The 17,773-nt window shown below is 44.0% G+C and overlaps 1 protein-coding gene across 5 annotated transcripts in view; it reads left to right on the forward strand.

Moving 5' to 3' along the window:
* The first annotated feature begins 329 nt into the window (after positions 1–329).
* lcmt2 (leucine carboxyl methyltransferase 2) overlaps positions 330–17,773 on the forward strand; it is a 46,842-nt gene continuing 29,398 nt past the window's right edge. The window contains exons 1-2 of one of the 5 annotated variants that reach the window (XM_085985744.1): positions 330–490; positions 10,456–10,580. In XM_085985744.1, coding sequence (XP_085841870.1) covers positions 404–490; positions 10,456–10,580 — 212 coding nt within the window. In that variant the 5' untranslated portion in view covers positions 330–403. The remainder of the gene's footprint in view (positions 491–10,455; positions 10,581–17,773) is intronic. The other 4 variants (XM_085985749.1, XM_085985745.1, XM_085985747.1 and 1 more) reach the window with 4 other exon arrangements.

Raw genomic sequence — 17,773 nt, forward strand, 5'->3', positions numbered from 1 at the left:
TCTTTTTACAAAAGTGTATTTATCTTTGTTCCTTACACAGTGAAATACTTATATAACATATATACAATATTATATGCATAAAATAGCATTACCACCCACTTTGAAAGATGTGCAGGTGATTAAGTCAAATAAATCCTAACACCTTCCTATCAGTGTCCACAAATGACTGACTGACTCTGGTGCTGTCATCTGAGCTCTGAAGCTTTAATCACTATTAGCCAATAGCCTGATAACTTCAGGCGTATGTGCAGACATACAGGGCCTGTCGGCCGGTGCCGCTGGCAGTGCGCAGGCGCATAGTCTGCCAGCACTCGATGTCGCTGGTAGTGCGCAGGTGCAGAGTCTGCCGGCACTCGATGCCGCTGGTAGTGCGCAAGCGCGGAGTCTGCCGGCACTCGGTGCAATGAGCGGGGAGCATGGAAGCGGAGCGGCTGTTAGCGCCAGCAATAAAAGGTGTGGGAGCAGGAGACAGGCCGGGAAGGATGTTGCTGTGAGTGATAGTCCTTCCGCTCCGGGGTAGGGGCGGGATTGCAGGCTAGGCAGGTCCTTATTTCATACCAAAGCAGAGCTGCAGCGAGACTGGTCCAGGCCCGGCCGCCATTGTACTTGTGCCTTGGGCACTTCGGACCTGGCAGCAGCACCTTGCACTTATAGAGTGCCTCTAAGGTGGAAGGTGTTCGGAATGGGGACCGAGGAGTATTGGGAGCGTTAGGAGAGGTGCAGCTCAGTTGAATAGATTTGCTTTTAAAGGTGGGGGGGAGAGGTCAAGGCAAGGCATTCCAGAGAGGGTGGCTGAAGGTTCTGCCACTAATAGTGGAGTGGATACAATGGAGGCCAGAGCAAAGAGCTGAGACATAAGGCTGGAGGATGTTGTAGAGGTAGGGTAAGGTGAGGCTAGGAATTGTGGATGATGAGAAAATAAAGAATTTTCACTTGTATAGCACCTTTCATGACCGCATGATAACCCCAAAACACTTAATAGCTATTGGAGTAATGTTGAATTGTAGTCACTGTTGTAATGTAGGGAAATACAGCAATTACTGCATGGTTAGGTCTCACAAGCACCAGAGATAAATGGCCAGATATTCAGTGCTGGTTGCGGGTTAAATGTTGGCCAAGACACTGGGAGAGCTCTCTGCCCTTTGCATCATGCCATGGGATCTTTTATGTCCACCTGAGGGAGCCACCATCTCTGCTTAACATCTCATCCGAAAGACAGTATTCCTAAGTGCAGTATTCCCTCAACCTAGATTACGTGCTCAAGTCTCTGGCGTGAGGTTTTTGAATGTGATGTGTTCGACTGCAGTGAGCCAATGTGAGTTGGCAAGGACTGGGGTTAGTTAAGGACTTAGTGCAGGACAAGATGTAGGCTGTGGTTTTTGGCAGGGTGCTCTGGGAGGCTGGCAAGGAGGGCATTGAAGACGTCAAGTGTAGCAGTAACAAAAGTGTGGAAAAGTGTTTTGGTGGATGAGATGGGGCAGAGGTGGGTAATATTGAGATGAAAGAACGGTCTTGGTAATGGAAAGGCTATGGGGTTTGAAGCTCAGTTTTGTGTCAGATAGGATATTGAGATTATGCATCATCTGCCTAAGTAAGCTGCTGGAGTTTGTGGTCACAATATGCAGTTCTTGGCAGAAACCAAAAAAGATGGTTTAGTCTTTCCATTTTTCAATTGGAGAACATTCTGGCTCATTCACAATGTGATATCAGAAAGGTAGTTTGATAAAACAAGTAGTTGTCGAGCTAAGTAGTGGAAAGGTGAAGCTGTGTGTTGTCAGTGACCATTGGAAAACTGGCCCCATAATATTGCAATGGGGCAACTTGTAAATGATAAAGAAAGAGCTACAGATGGAGCCTTGGGGTACACCAGAGGTGACTATTTGTGAGTGAGAGAAGAAGCCATTGCTGGAGATTCATTGAGATCAGAAAAGTGCACTTCTAATGACAAGTTATAGCATATGTTAGTGAAGCCATCGAACGCTGCAATAATATTTGGATACTCCACAAAATGCAATGTAGTGAGGTTTGTTAAGTCAGCATATGGAGTCTGATATAATATAAGGATTTGTGATGTAACCATACAAAGTTCAATACAATACCAGAAAATGCTGGAACTATCTCGACTCTTTTTTCTCCCCTTGCCTAGTCTCTTCCCACCTACATTCGCGACTCTTCCGACGCCTTCCATCACTTTAACAGTTTCCTGGCCCCAACCGTCTCCTTTTCACTATGGACGTCCAATTCCTCTACACCTCCACCCCCCACCAGGACAGTCTTCGGGTGCTCTGTTTCTTCCTTGAACAGAGGCCCAACCAGTCCCCATCCGCCACCACCACCCCCCCCCCCCCCCCCTCCGCCTGGCTGAACTTGTTCTCACATTGAACAACTTCTCCTTTGACTCCACTCACTTCCTCCAAATTAAAGGTGTTGCTATGGGAACCTGCATGGGCCCTAGCTATGCCTGCCTGTTCATGGGATATGTGGAACATTCTTTGTTCCAATCCTACTCTGGTCCCCTCCCTCACCTCTTTTTCCGGTACATTGATGAATGTATTGGTGCCGTCTCCTGCTCTTGCCCTGAACTAGATAAGTTCATTCACTTTACTTCCAATTTCCACCCTTCCCTCACCTTCACATGGTCCACCTCCGACTCTTCCCTTCCTTGACTTCTCCGTCTCCATTTCTGGCGATTGGCTTTCGACTAACATCCACTACAAGCCCACCGACTCCCACAGCTACCTGGACTACACTTCCTCCCACCCTGCTTCCTGTAAGGACTCTATTCCATTCTCCCAGTTTCTCCGTCTCTGCCACGTCTGTTCTGACGATGCCACCTTCCATACCAGTGCTTCCGACATGTCTTTTTCCTCAACCGAGGATTCCCCTCTACTGTGGTTGACACGGCCCTTGACCGTGTCCGTTCTATTTCCCGCACTTCTGCTCTCGCCCCTTCCCCTCCCTCCCAGAACCATGATAGGGTTCCCCTTGTCCTCACCTTTCACCCCACCAACCTCCACATTCAACGGATCATCCTCCGCCATTTCCGCCACCTCCAACGTGATCCCACCACCAAACACATCTTCCCCTCGCCTCCCCTTTCAGCATTCCGAAGGGACCGCTCCCTGCGCCGCACCCTAGTCCACTCCTCAATCATCCCCAACAGCCCTTCTCCCTCACCTGGCACCTTCCCATGCAAGCGCAGGAGATGCAACACATGCCCTTTTACCTCCTCCCTTCCCACTGTCTGGGGCCCCAAACACCCCTTCCAGGTGAAACAGCGATTTACTTGTACTTCTTGCAATTTAATATACTGTATTCGCTGCTCACGATGCGGTCTCCTCTACATTGGGGAGACCAAGCGCAGATTGGGCGACCGCTTTGCGGAACACCTCTGTTCAGTCCGTAAGGGGGACCCTGAGCTTCCGGTCGCCTGTCACTTTAATTCTCCGCTCCACTCCCACTCTGATCTCTCTGTCCTCGGCCTAATACATTGTTCTAATGAAGCTCAGTGTAAGCTCGAGGAACAGCACCTCATCCTTCGATTGGGCACTTTACAGCCTGCCGGACTCAACATGGAGTTCAACAATTTCAGATAATAATCCCTGCCCCCATTTTTCATGCAGTATGATTTTGCCATTCCCATTTGCAACATTTTCACAGCATATTCTTTCAGTTCCTTCCACCCCCCCCCCCCCCCCCCCGTCTCTGTACCTGCTTAATATCTGTTACATTTCCAGCTTTTTCCAGTTCTGATGAAGGGTCCCAGACCTGAAACGTTAACTCTGTTTCTCTCTCCACGGATGCTGCCTGGCCTGCTGAGTATTTCCAGCTTTTTCTGTTATTTCTGGAAATACCTGTTTTCTCCTTTAAAATGCTGATGAACCTGCTGTGTATTTCAACCATTCTCTTTTTATTGACGTTTGCAGCATTTGTAGTTTTTATTTTAATCTCTGCAATATAGTGCATTTTGTAAGGAAGCTAGGGAAATTGTATTATATTGTGGGATTCCTTGCAGACTGAATAATAGTGTGACTCATGGAAAAATCCTACATTAGCATTAAAATATAGTGTGGCTTTTCTGGAACAACCATACACACCCTAATATACAGTGGGGTTCCTGAGGTGACCTTGGTGTTTGCAATCAAAATATAGCAAGATTTGTGAGATTGCTTAAAAATTACAATTTAAAAAAAGCTGGGTTTCTGGCCCAGCCAGCACTGTTTCTGGCTTGTGACAATCTCCCTTACAAACTTGCGTAATGCCACTCATTAACACTGGCAGCCACTCATTTTAAGAACATAAGAAGTAGGAGCAGGAGTAGGGCATACAGCCCCTCGGGCCTGCTCCGCCATTCAATAGGATCATGGCTGATCCGAACCTAGACGCACGTCCACTTCCCTGCCCGCTCCCCGTAACCCCTAATTCCCTTATCAGCTAGGAAACTGTCTATCTATTAACAAGCTATTTGGCTTCTTTATTAAAGATAAAATGATTCTAAAAATTAAAGTGGGTTTATAATCTATCATCCGTGTTGATGTTATGGTGCTGCAGCGAGATGTGAAGCAGTTTATTTTGCACCGACCTACATTTATACAGTATTAATTCATAGTATTGTAGAATGATATACCACAGAAGGAGGCCATTTGGCCCATCATGCCTGTGTCAGCTCTTTGATAAAGCTGTCTAATTAATCCCAATCCCCCTTTTCCCATAGCTCTGTAGATTTTTTCCCTTCAAGTATTTATCCAATTCTCTTTTGAATGTTACTATTGAATCCGCTTCCACCACCCTTTCAGGCAGTGCATCCAGACCACAACTCGCTGTGTAAAAAATGTTTCCTCATGTAACCTCTGGTTCTTTTGCCAGTCACCTTAACTCTGTGTTTTCTGATTACTGACCATTTTGAAACTGGAAACCGTCTCTCCTTATTTACTCTATCAAAACTGATTTTGAACACCTGTATCAAATCTCTTAACCTTCTCTGCTCTAAGGAAAACAACCCCAGCTTCCCCAGTCTTTCCACATAACTGAAGTCCCTCATCCCTGGTACCATTCTAGTAAATCTCTTCTGCACCCTCTCTAAGGCCTTGACATCCTTCCTAAAATGTGGTGCCCAGAATTGAACACAATACTCCAGCTGAGGCCTAACCAATGCTTTATAAAGGTTTAGCATAACTTCCTTGTGTTTGTACTCTATTCCTCTATTAATAAAGCCAAGTATCCCATATGCTTTTTTAACAGCCTCCTCAACTTGTCCTGTACCTTCAAAGATTTGTGTACATAAACCCCCAGTTCTTTCTGTTCCTGCATCCCCTTTATAATTTTACCATTTAGTTCATATTGCCTCTCCTCATTCTTCCCACTAAAATGCATCACATCACACTTCTCTGCGTTAAATTTTATCTACCATGTGTCTGCCCATTTCACCAGTCTGTCTATGGCCTCCTGAAGTCTGTTACTATCCTCTTAGTTGTTTACTACATTTCCGAGTTTCGTGTCATCTGCAAACTTTGAAATTATACCCTGTATACCCAAGTCCAGGTCATTAATATATATCAAAAAAAGCAGTGGCCCCAACACCGACCCCTAGGGAACACCACTTTATACTTCCTCCAGTCTGGAAAAACAACCGTTCACCACTACTATTTGCTTTCTGTCCTTTAGCCAATTTTGTATCCATGCTGCCACAGTCCCTTTTAATCCCATGGGCTTTAACTTTGCTAATAAGTCTATTATGTGGTACTTTGTCAAGTGCCTTTTGAAAGTCCATATACACAGCATCAACTGCACTACCCTCATCAACCCTCTCCATTACTTCATCATAAACTTGATCAAGTTAGTCATGCACGATTTGCCTTTAACAAATCTGTGCTGATTTTCATTTATTAGCCCATACTTTTCCAAATGCCAATGAATTTGGTCCCGGGTTATTGTCTTTAGAAATTTCCCCACCACCAATGTTAGGCTGACTGGCCTATAGTTACCAGTTTTATCCCCCTCCCCATTTTTAAACAAGGGTGTAACATTTGCAATCCTTCAGTCCTCTGGCACCACCCCCATATCCAAGGAGGATTGGAAGATTGTAGCCAGAGCCTCCGCAATTTCCAACCTTACTTCCCTCAATAACCTAGGATGCATCCCATCCGGACTGGGTGGCTTTTCTACTTTGAGGACTGCCAACCTCTTAAACACATCCTCTTTATTTTTATCCTATCTAATATCGCTACTGCCTCCTTTACTGCTACATTTGCAGCATTCTCTTTAATGAAGACAGATGCAAAGTACTCACTTAGTACCTCAGCTCTCTGCCTCCACAAGAATATCTCCTTTTTGGTCCCCAATCGGCCCCACCCTTCCCTTGACTACCCTTTTAGAGTTATAATGGCACAAAAGGAGGCCCATCGGGTCCGTGCCGGCTCTCTGTAGAACAATCCAGTCAGTCCCATTCCCCCGCTCTATCCCCGTAGCCCTGCAAGTTTATTTCCCTCAAGTGCCTATCCAGTCTCCCCTTGAAAACATTGAGTGTCTCCGCTTCCACCACTTCCGTCGGCAGCGAATTCCAGGTCATCACCACTCACTGCATAAAAAAGTTTTTCCTCACTCCCTCCCCTGTATCTCTTGCCCAAAACCGTAAATCTGTGTCCCCTAGTCCTTGTACCATCAACTAGTGGGAACAGCCTTTCCCTGTCTAGCCTATCCAAACCCATCATAATCTTGTACGCCTTTATCAAATCACCCCGCAACCTCCTTTGCTCCAATGAAAACAAATCCAGCTTCTCCAACTTGTCCTTATAGCTAAGATCCCCCATCCCCGGAACCATTCTGGTAAATCTCCTCTGCGCCCTCTCAAGGGCCTTCACATCCTTCCTAAAGTGTGGTGACCAGAGCTGGACGCAATACTCCAGTTGTATTCCCTTCATCAATCCTCTCTGTTACTTCATCAAAAAATTCAATTAGATTAGTCAAACACGATCGTCCTATTTATGGCCCGGAATTTGCAGTCAGTGGCGAAGTACAGGCATTCTCCGCTGGCCCAGAAGAAAGCTGCCCACAAAGATCTCGCGATCTCTGTGGTGAGAAATTTGCCTTTTTCAACGTGCAATTGAGATCAGTGTAGTGTAGTGGAGATCCCATAGCGCGATCTGCTGTGATGTTAACAAGCTGTCTAAGCAGCCAATCACAATGCAGAATTCTCTCAGACAGGGAATCAGGCTTTTATTCTGACTTTTAAAAAATGTTATAGAGAGCAAAACAAAGATTGGGGCTCTCGCATGGGAAAAAGGTAAACCTGAAATTAATATGAACAAACTTTTAAGAAATATGATTTTTTTTTAAGTTTCTTGAATGTTGTAATTTTTATATAATGGAGAAATTCACTCCACAAAATTAAAATTAGTTTTTCCAGGCCCTAACATTTGTTTAGCAGTCAATATGCTGTTAAAACCCTAGCTACACCTAATCCACAAGGTCTAATTTTTAATGGGGTATTTAACAGCGATATTACCACGGAAAAGCCCATGTTTTTGTCAGTTTCACTGGTGCCGGCTAGCAGGGGCGGGGGGGGGTGCACTGCGCAGCCAGTGTTGATGACTGACCGCAACTTCAGGATTTGCGCGTTAGGATGCGTATGCACTACATCCTGATGTTACGGTCAGTTTCAAAGGGGTAATAGCGAACATTTTGCGTTCGCTGTTATTGCCCACCGCAAATGTGTTTATAAAAAACTTTTGGGTTCCCTTTTATGTTAACTGCATAGTTGCTTAATTTAAATTATCTGGTAATATGAACATTTTTGAGTACTAAATTCTCACTTTTTAATTTACATTTCTCAATTCACCTAATTGGGCATTTTTTATCCTTAAAATGACTGAATTATCTACAGTAGACTAGTGGAAATGCAGCCTATATCTGGTATTTTCTTAGTATAATCTGATTATAAACTACTATGTATTTGCTGGCTGACTGCACGTAACACAATTCTACTACAGGTGCACTATCCCTTATCTGAAACCCTTGGGACCAGATGTTTTTCGGAATTTGGAATTTTTCGGATTTCAGAATGGTATTCAGAATCAGTATGTAACACCCTAGCAGGAGTCTGGGCAGCACCCCATAAGCCAACACATTAATATTTCTGCAGCGAACCTTATGAATATTCACACTGAGTGGGATAAATAAAGACTATAAATAGTATTAGTTTATTTCTACAGTAATAATTTGGTAAATTAAATAGTGGGATAAATATAGACCATAAATACTCTAGTTACGCTCCACGAAAAAACTTTCGGTTTTCAGAGGTTTTCGAATTTCGGAATTGCGGATAAGGGATAGTCTACCTGTATTACAGTGCTTATTAGTGTCTGACATTTTTTAAAGCCTGGCACAATTAAACATTCATGTTGTAATCTCCCTAGATCCAATAAAGTTTATCAAAATCAATCAGATGTGATATATTGGCACTAATTTCTGATGAGCATTTCTTCAGCATCGTCATTTCAAATCATCCCAGCAGAGCCCATAGAAAACTGTGATAACGCAGAATAGTTCATCTTATTCCCCTCATCTCCGAGTTTCCTTTTTTAAATTCTGCTTCCTCTTTTGGATCTCCTGATGCCATGTGCCATTCTCCACCTAGGGGAGCAGCTGTACACTCAGACCTCAGCTCTCTGCTAGTGATGGTCTGTAATTGCCGCAGGTAATTGAGAACTTCCCAGAAATAGTGGAGAACCAAAAGTCTAGCGGGAATGAGGAACTGAAAGAAATTAGTATTAGTAAAAAAAAGTACTGGAGAAATTAATGGGACTGAAAGCTGATAAATCATCTGGAGCTGATGGCCTACATCCTAGGGTTTTGAAAGAGGTGGCTATACAGATAGGTTGTAATTTTCCAAAATTCCATAGATTCTGGAATGGCTCCCACAGATTGGAAGGTAGCAAATGTAATCCCACTATATAAGAAAAGAGGGAGAGGGAAAACGGAGAACTACAGACCAGTTAACCTGACATCAGTAGTAGGGAAAATACTAGAATCTATTATTAAGGATGAGCTAACAGGGCACTTAGAAAATAATAATAGGATTGGGCAGAATCAATATGGATTTATGAAAGGGAAATCGTGATTGACAAATCTGTTAAGAGTTTTTTGAGGTTGTAACTATCAGAATAGATAAGGGGGAACCAGTGAATGTGTTGTATTTAGATTTTCAGAAGTCATTCAATAAGGTGCCACGCAAGAGGTTATTAAACAAATTAGGGCTCGTGGGGATTGGGGGTAATATACTAGCATGGATTGAGGATTGGTTAACGATCAGAAAACAGAGAGTAGGAATAAACGGGTCATTTTCGGGTTGGCAGGCTGTAACTAGTGGGGTACCGCAAGGATCAGTGCTTGGGCCTCAACTATTCACAATCTACATTAATGATTTGGATGGGGGGACCAAATGTAATATATCCAAGTTTGCTGCTGATACAAAACTGAGTGGGAATGTAAGTTGTGAGGAGGATGCAAGGAGGCTTCAAGGGGATAGAGACAGGCTAAGTGAGTGTGCAAGAACATGGCAAATGGAATATAATGAGAAATGTGAAGTTATCCACTTTGGTAGGAAAATTAGAAAAGCAAAGTATTTTTTAAATGGTGAGAGATTGGGAAATGTTGGTGTTCAGAGGGACCTGGGTGTCCTTGTACATGAATCACTGAAAGTTAACATGCAGGTACAGCAAGCAATTAGGAAAGCAAATGGTATGTTGGCCTTTATTACAAGAGGATTTGAGTATAAGAGTAAAGACGTCTTACTGCAATTATATAGGGCCCTGGTGAGACCACAGCTGGAGTATTGTGTACAGTTTTGGTCTTTTTACCTAAGGAAGGATTTACTTGCCATAGAGGTAGTGCAACGAAGATTCAACAGACTGGTTCCTGGGATGGGGGGATTGTCCTGTGAGGAGAGATTGAGTAGACTAGGTCTATATTCTCTAGCGTTTAGAAGACAGAGGTGATCTCATTGAAACATACAACATTTTTTACAGGGCTTGACAGGGTAGATGCAGGGAGAATGTTACCCCTGGCTGGGGAGTCTAAAACCAGTGGTCACAGTCTCAGAATAAGGGGCCGGCCATTTAGGACTGAGATGAGGAGAAATTTCTTCAGTCAGAAGGTGGTGAATCTTTGGAATTCTCTACCCCAGAGGGCTGTGGAGGCTCAGTCGTTGAGTATATTCAAGACAGAGATTGATAGATTTTTGAATATTAAGGGAATCAAAGGATATGGGGATAGTGCAGGAAAGTGGAGATGAGGTAGAAGATCAGCCATGATCGTATTGAATTGCGGAGCAGGCTTGAAGGGCCAAATGGCCTACTCCTGCTCCTATGTTCTTATGTGTATAAATATTGTTATCCTATACAGTACTAAAATGTTGCCCATTTACACTATCTTTTGTTTTATTGAATCTGTTTGCAGGTCCAGGGTACAAATGACAGCAGTATCGTTAGCAAGTGTTCAATGGTCAGTTTAGGCTACTTCAATGATGGCTTCCTGAAAGGATTTGTAAATAAAACCACCAGAAGAGCTCCACTTATAAATCGGTATGATGCTGTGGATCCAATTATTTGGTTACATGTGAAAAGTATTTGATGCATCTTGCACCTTAAAGGGACTTTGGAATCACTTTAATTCTCCGTTCTGCTCCCACCGTGACCTCACTGTCCTCGGCCTCTTGCACTGTTCCAACGAAGCTCAATGTAAGCTCGAGGAACAGCACCTCATCTTTCGATTAGGTACTTTACAGCCTTCTGGACTCAACATCGAGTTCAACAGTTTCAGATCATAACCTCGGCCCCTATTTTTTCACAGCTGTTGATGATTCTGCCATTCCCACTTACACCTCTTCTAGACCCATCTTTTGTTTCTTTACTTGTCCGATTACCATCTCCTTTCACTTTATACAATCATACCTTTTGTCATTTAATCACTCCTGCCTTCCATCCTATCACAGACCTTCCCTTTTGTTCTTTCCTCCCTTCCCCCCCTCTCCCTGCCCCTACACTTGCTTAAAAACTGTTACATCTCTAACAGAGTTGTGTCCCATCTTGTCCGCAGCTAATCCCAGCAGGAATCAGTGGAGGGGAAACTCTGGGTGATTTCTCCCATAGCCCAGGAGTGCTGAAGCCAGTTGTAGCATTCCATATACAAGGTCAGCTAACTCAACACAGGCTGTGATGATGCAATAAAAATCACCATGTGTTTGGCAAGTGCTTTTCATATGTTTGGTGAACACTTCTGCACGTAGACATTTATACCCCTTTAAAGTGGGCGTATCACTATTCCTTGGAGAAATCCGTTACAAAGAACTATAAATAACTAAGATCCTTTTTGTTTTGGTCGATTTCTGAATATTTTTGTTAGTGCTGATGACATGCAGTTTTACAAGTGAGGTCATTTTAATCAAAATGAAAGGCTATAAAATATCAGATGTTGGTGTGTGGAAGATGTATTTCTCTGGTGTTTGTATATGAACTCATGACTCATTTTGTGAATCTAATAATAGTGCAATCTGCTATCATTTTATTTTTGTAGATATAAATGTTAATAAATCGCTTCCACTTTTGTCCTTTTTTTAAAAACTATATTTTATTGGTAAAGTGAATGAATGAAAAAAATATAATTATGACATTCTTAGGCTTCATTGCCTTTTGCTTAACACAAAAATCTGACCCAGTAAAGTATTTGACAAGGATTCAAATAAATCGGACGTCTAATAACTCAAATGTATGCCAGGTCAGGTGTTAAAACCTGCTACTGTAATGACAGTAGACAGCACAGTCCTTCTCCCCTTATCCTAGATTTCCCCCACCAGAGGGAAAAGTTTCTTTCTATCTACCCTATCAATTACTTTCAAAATCCTATGCACCTCAATCAAATCATCCCTTAACCTTCTATATTCCAGGGAATACAAGCCTAGTTTATTTAATCTCTCCTCATAATGTAACCCTTGGAGCCCTGGTAACATTCTGATGAATCTGCTGCACTCTTTCCAAGGCCAATATATTCTTTCTAATGTGCAGGGCCAAGAACTGTACACAGTACTCCAGATGTGATCTAACCAGGGCTTTGTATAGCTGTAGCACAACTTCCTCCCTTTTATATTCTAGCCCTCTAGTTATAAAGGCTAACATTCCACGAGGAACATAGGAACAGGAGTAGGCCATTGAGCCCCTCGAACCTGTTCTGCCATTCAGTGAGATCATGGCTGATCTGCGATCTAACTCCATTTACCCTCCTTTGGCCCATATCCATTAATCCCTTTAGTTAACAAAAAGCTATCAATCTCCGATTTAAAATTAACAATTGATCTGACATCAATTGCCTTATGTGGAAGAGAGTTCCAAACTTCTACCACCCTTTGTGTGTAGAAGTGTTTCCTGATTTCACTCCTGAAAAGTCTGGCTCCAATTTTTAGATTATGTTCCCTAGTCCTAGAATCCCCAACCAGCAGAAACAGTTTCTCTCTACCCTATCTTTTCCCCTTAATATCTTGAAAACTTCGATCAGATCATAAGAACACAAGAACATAAGAAATAGGAGCAGGAGTAGGCCATTCGGCTCCTCAATGAGATCATGGCTGATCTTCTGCCTCAACTCCATTCACCAGCCCTATCGCCATATCCCTTGATGCCTTTACTAGTCGGAAATCTATCGACTTCTGTTTTGAATATACCCAATGACTGAGCCTCCACAGCCCTCCAGGGTAGAGAATTCCAAAGATTCACCACCCTCTGTGTGAAGAAATTTCTTCTCATCTCAGTCCTGAATGGCCTACCCTTTATCCTGAGGCTCTGGCCCATGGTTCTAGACTCCCTAGCCAAGGGAAATATTTTCCCAGCATCCACCCTATCAAGTCCTGTAATAATTTTGTATGCTTCAATGAGACCCCCTCTCATTCTTCTGAATTCAAGAGAATACAGGCCTAGTTTACTCAATCTTTTCTCATACTACAGTCCCGCCATCCCAGGAATCAATCTCATGAACCTTCGTTGCACTCCCTCTATGGCAAGTATATCCTTCCTTAGGTAAGGAGACCAAAATTGTACACAGTGCTCCAGGTATGGTCTCACCAAGGCCCTATATAATTGGAGTAAGATTTCTTTACTCCTGTACTCAAATCCTCTTGTAATGAAGGCCAGCATACCATTTGCCTTCCTAATGGCTTGCTGCACCTGCACATTCACTTTCAGTGACTCATGTACAAAGACACCCAGGTCCCTTTGAGCATCTGCATTTCCCAATCTTTCACCATTTAGGAAATACTCTGCCTTTCCGTTTTTTCTACCAAAGTGGATAACTTCACATTCCCTGGGATGGAAATCATCTGGTCCTGGGGATTTGTCACTCTTTAGTGCCATTATTTTCTTCATTACTGTTATTTTACTTACGTTAATTTTTTTGAGTCCCTGTTTATGATTTAATATTAGTTTCCTTGGGATTTCTGGCATGCTATCCTCTCCCTCTATGGTAAATACTGACGCAAAGTAATTATTCAACATGTCCTCCATTCCCATATTATCATTAACAATATCACCGCTTTCAATTTTTAAGCGGCCAACATTGCTCCTGCCTACCCTCTTTTTTCTAATATTGTAAAAATTCTTTGTGTTGATTTTGAGCCCGTCCCAACGATACAGTTCCTTCCTGTCCCAATACTGGTGCCAGTGCCCCATGAAATGGAACACCTCTTTCCCACACCACTCCTTTAGCTACATGTTCACTTCACTAATCAGCTTATCCCTATGCCAATTTGCACGTGGCTCCGGTAATAATCCAGAGATTATAAACCTTGAGGTCCTGTTCTTTCATTTAGATCCTCATTCCTGGTATTCCCCAAACAGGACCTCTTGCCTACTCTTCCCTATGTTGTTGGGACAACAATGACTGGATCCTTCCCCTCCCTCTCCAATATCCTTTCAAGAGCCTTTTTGATTATTTTTTTGTACCTGACTACTACATTTTAGTGATCTGTGTACATGGACCCCTAAATCTCTTTGGACCTTCACTGTTCCTACCTTTTCACCATTTAAATAATACTCGGATCCTTTTCTGGTCCAGATTGGATGACCTGGATATTGGAATACAGAGAAGAATTTCTAAATTTGCCAATGACACCAAACTTGGGGGTGTGACAAACAGTGATGATACCTAGCAACTGCAACAGGACATAGAAAGGCTAGCAGATGGAATTTAATACAGAGAAGTGTGAGGTGATACATTTTGGCAGAAGGAACAGGGAGAGGCAATATACACTTAATGGCACAGTTTTAAAGAGTGTAGGGAGAGAGAGACCTGGGAGGTAATGTGCATAGGTCCCTGAAGGTGGCAGAACATATTGAGAGAGTGGGTAGCAAAGCATATTGTTGTGTCTGTGTATAATAAGACACAGACCACAGGAGAACGGTACAACAGGTGTTTACTCAACGTGGCTCACACTGGAACTGATCTGTACAGATTACTAGTGTTATATACAGGTGTGGTCACTGCCAGTACTGCAGTATACATGAGCTGTAAAAGATAGTTCCCCCATTAAAGGTATGTACATTACAATTCCTCCCCTTTTAGATTAACAGTACCATAACACTCATTTAACAATTAAATATCAAACTAATTACAATTAACACTTTTAACATGCAACATTAGCTGAAAATAGTCTATTTATATATTCAGTCTTTGGGGAGGCTTCCTGATCCTTTCTGGATAGCGCCTTTCCCGAGTGTCTTGCTCTTGGTGCGGAGGCGATTCTGGCCTCCTGTCATCGGTTGGTTCATCAGCTTCCGATGCTACTGTTTCTGGGGTAGATGCGACCTGTACGTCGGGTTCATCACCAGGTATGTATGGGCGAGGCATGGGGTTGACTTGTTCCTGTGACTCTAGGATCTGGTCAGCATGGTGTCTCACGATGCTCTCCCCAATGTCCACTGTGTACATTAGTGGGCCCTGCCATGTGCATATCGTTCTTGGCTGCCATTTTTCTGTTCGGTAGTCGCGGGCCAAGACTGGTTGCCCGACATTGAAGCTCCTTGTTGGCTTCTCGTGGATGTGCTGGAATTGCTTATTCTCAACATCTCTTCGTACGTTTGGTCTGAGCAAATCCAGGCGAGATCTTAACCTTCGGTTAAAGAACATCATGGCTGGGGCCTGGTTGGTGACTGCATATGTCGCATTCCGGTAGGCGAACAGGAAATTGTCCACCTTGTGCTGCAGCGGAATGTTGTCATTGTACATAGCCTTTATTGCCTTCTTAAAGGTTTGTACGAACCTCTCAGCTAATCCATTTGTGGCTGGATGATACGGGGCGGATGTGTAATGCCTTACCCCATTCTTTTTCAAGAACCTCTGGAACTCTTTGGACACAAATTGTGGTCCGTTGTCGGAGCAAATCTGCTCTGGCAAGCCATTCCTGGCAAAAATGGTTCGTAGGACTGCAATAGTTTTCTCCGTGGTGGTGGAGGACATTTTGATGACCTCAGGCCATTTTGAGTGCGCATCCACGGCTATTAAAAACATTGAGTCCATGAATAGACCAGCAAAATCAATATGCACCCGTTGCCATGGAGATGAGGGCCACTCCCATGGGTGTAGAGGGGCCTGTGGTGGTGCATTTTGGACTTTCTGGCATCCTGAGCAGCTCTTGGTCAGGTCCTCGATTTGTTTATCGATTCCCGGCCACCACACATAAGCCCTGGCTAGGCTTTTCATTTTTACCCCTCCCAGATGACCCTCATGAAGCTCATTGAGCACTCTATCCCTTAACTTGAGTGGAATTACCACTCGGGTTCCACACATCAAGGTCCCCCGACACACTGACAGCTGTTCTCTCCTTGTCGAGAATGCTGGCAACAGTGAGTCGCCATGTGCTGGCCATCCCTTCATCGTCAAATCTCATACCCGAGACAGTGTCGGGTCATTTCGGGTTTCCTTTTCGATACAAGCATTAGTTACCGGTAGGTATTCACCTATAGTCGAATGGAATGTTTCGACAGGATCCACTGCTGGTGCTTCCTCCGCAGTAGGCAGTGGCAGGCGTGATAGCCCATCAGCATTTCCATGCTGTTTCGTGCCCTTATATTCAATCTCATAGTGGTGCGCCCCTAGAAAAAGTGACCATCTTTGTAGTCGTTGCGCAGTCATCACCGGAACGCCCTTCTTCAGATTAAAAATGGAGACAAGAGGCTGGTGATCAGTCAGCAAGGTGAATTTCTGCCCGTGCAGATAGTGATTGAACTTTTTCACTCCCCACACTAGGCTGAGGGCCTCCCTGTCAATCTGGGCGTAGTTACGCTCGGCTGAGGTTAGTGATCGTGACGCAAAGGCTATTGGCCTCTCTGAGCCGTCCGAGAATTTGTGCGACAGCACCGCTCCAATGCCGTAGGGTGACGCATCACATGCCAACCGAATTGGTAATACCGGGTTGTAATGGGCCAATACCTCTTTCGATGTGATTACTGTTTTGCTCTTCTGGAAAGCTCGTCTACATTCGTCACTCCACTTCCATGGCACCCCAGTTTGCAGTAGGGCGTTCAGTGGGTGTAGTATTGTAGACAAATTTGGCAAGAACTTATGGTAGTAGTTTACCAGCCCGAGGAACGACCTCAGTTGTGACAGATTTTCCGGTGCTGGAGCCTTGACTACTGCCTCAATCTTCTCTGGGGACTTATGTAACCCCTCATTATCGATAACGTGGCCACAATACGAGATCTGTTTTCTAAAAAACTCGCATTTGGGGTGGTTAGCTCGGAGCCCATATTCCTGCAATCTAGTGAGCACCTGCTCCAGGTTGGCAAGGTGATCACTGTCATTTTCGCCCGTGACCGGGATGTCGTCCAAATAACACTGGGTCCCTGGGATCCCTTGCAGGACTTGTTCCATTGCCCTCTGCCAAATAGCCGGAGCTGATGCTACCCCGAATACCAGCCGGTTGTATTGGTAGAGACCTTTATGGGTGTTGATTGTGAGGTATTTTTTTGATGCTTCTACCTCCATTTGCAGATACGCCTGGGCCAGATCAATCTTAGTGAAGCGTTTCCCTCCAGATAGCGAGGCGAAAATATCTTCAATCCACAGAAGTGGATATTGTACGGTGTGAAGGACCGGGTTCACTGTTACCTTAAAGTCCCCACAGATGCGAACCTTCCTTGGTTCCCCAGGCGTGCTGCTCAATGACTTTTTCATCACAGGGACGATGGGTGTAGCCCACTCGCTCCAGTCTACCTTGGACAGTACACCTGAATGTTCCAGACTCTCCAGCTCTGCTTCGGCGGCTGGGCGGATCGCATAAGGTACCGGTCTGGCCTTAAAAAATTTTGGGCTTGCGTTTTCTTCCATTTTAATTGTCGCTGTCATGCCTTTTAGTGCTCCGAGTCCTTGCTGGAACACTTCTTTCGCATCAGTTAGGATCTTTGACAGTCGCCCAGGTGTGATGTCGTCATCCTTTTTGTCAGCCACAGTCAGTGCCTGTATGGAATGCCAATCCAGTTGTATTTTCCGGATCCATTCACGTCCCAGTAATGGTGGTCCTCCATCTTGCAATACATACAGGTCTAGTTTTGGTGTTTCCTTACCGTTATATATAACGGTCACCCTTATTTTTCCTTTGGGGTAGACATTTTGCCCCGTGTACATCTTCAAAATAATTTTTGTGTCTCTCAAGGGTATGTGTGAGAATAGCCGCTCGTAGTCCCGTCGGTTTATGACTGTTAGGGCTGATCCTGTGTCCAATTCCATCTTTACC

The sequence above is a fragment of the Somniosus microcephalus genome, chromosome 4 (genome assembly GCF_052327205.1).
Source record: "Somniosus microcephalus isolate GS21.2 chromosome 4, FLI_Smic_1.0, whole genome shotgun sequence".
Classification (NCBI taxonomy): domain Eukaryota; kingdom Metazoa; phylum Chordata; class Chondrichthyes; order Squaliformes; family Somniosidae; genus Somniosus; species Somniosus microcephalus.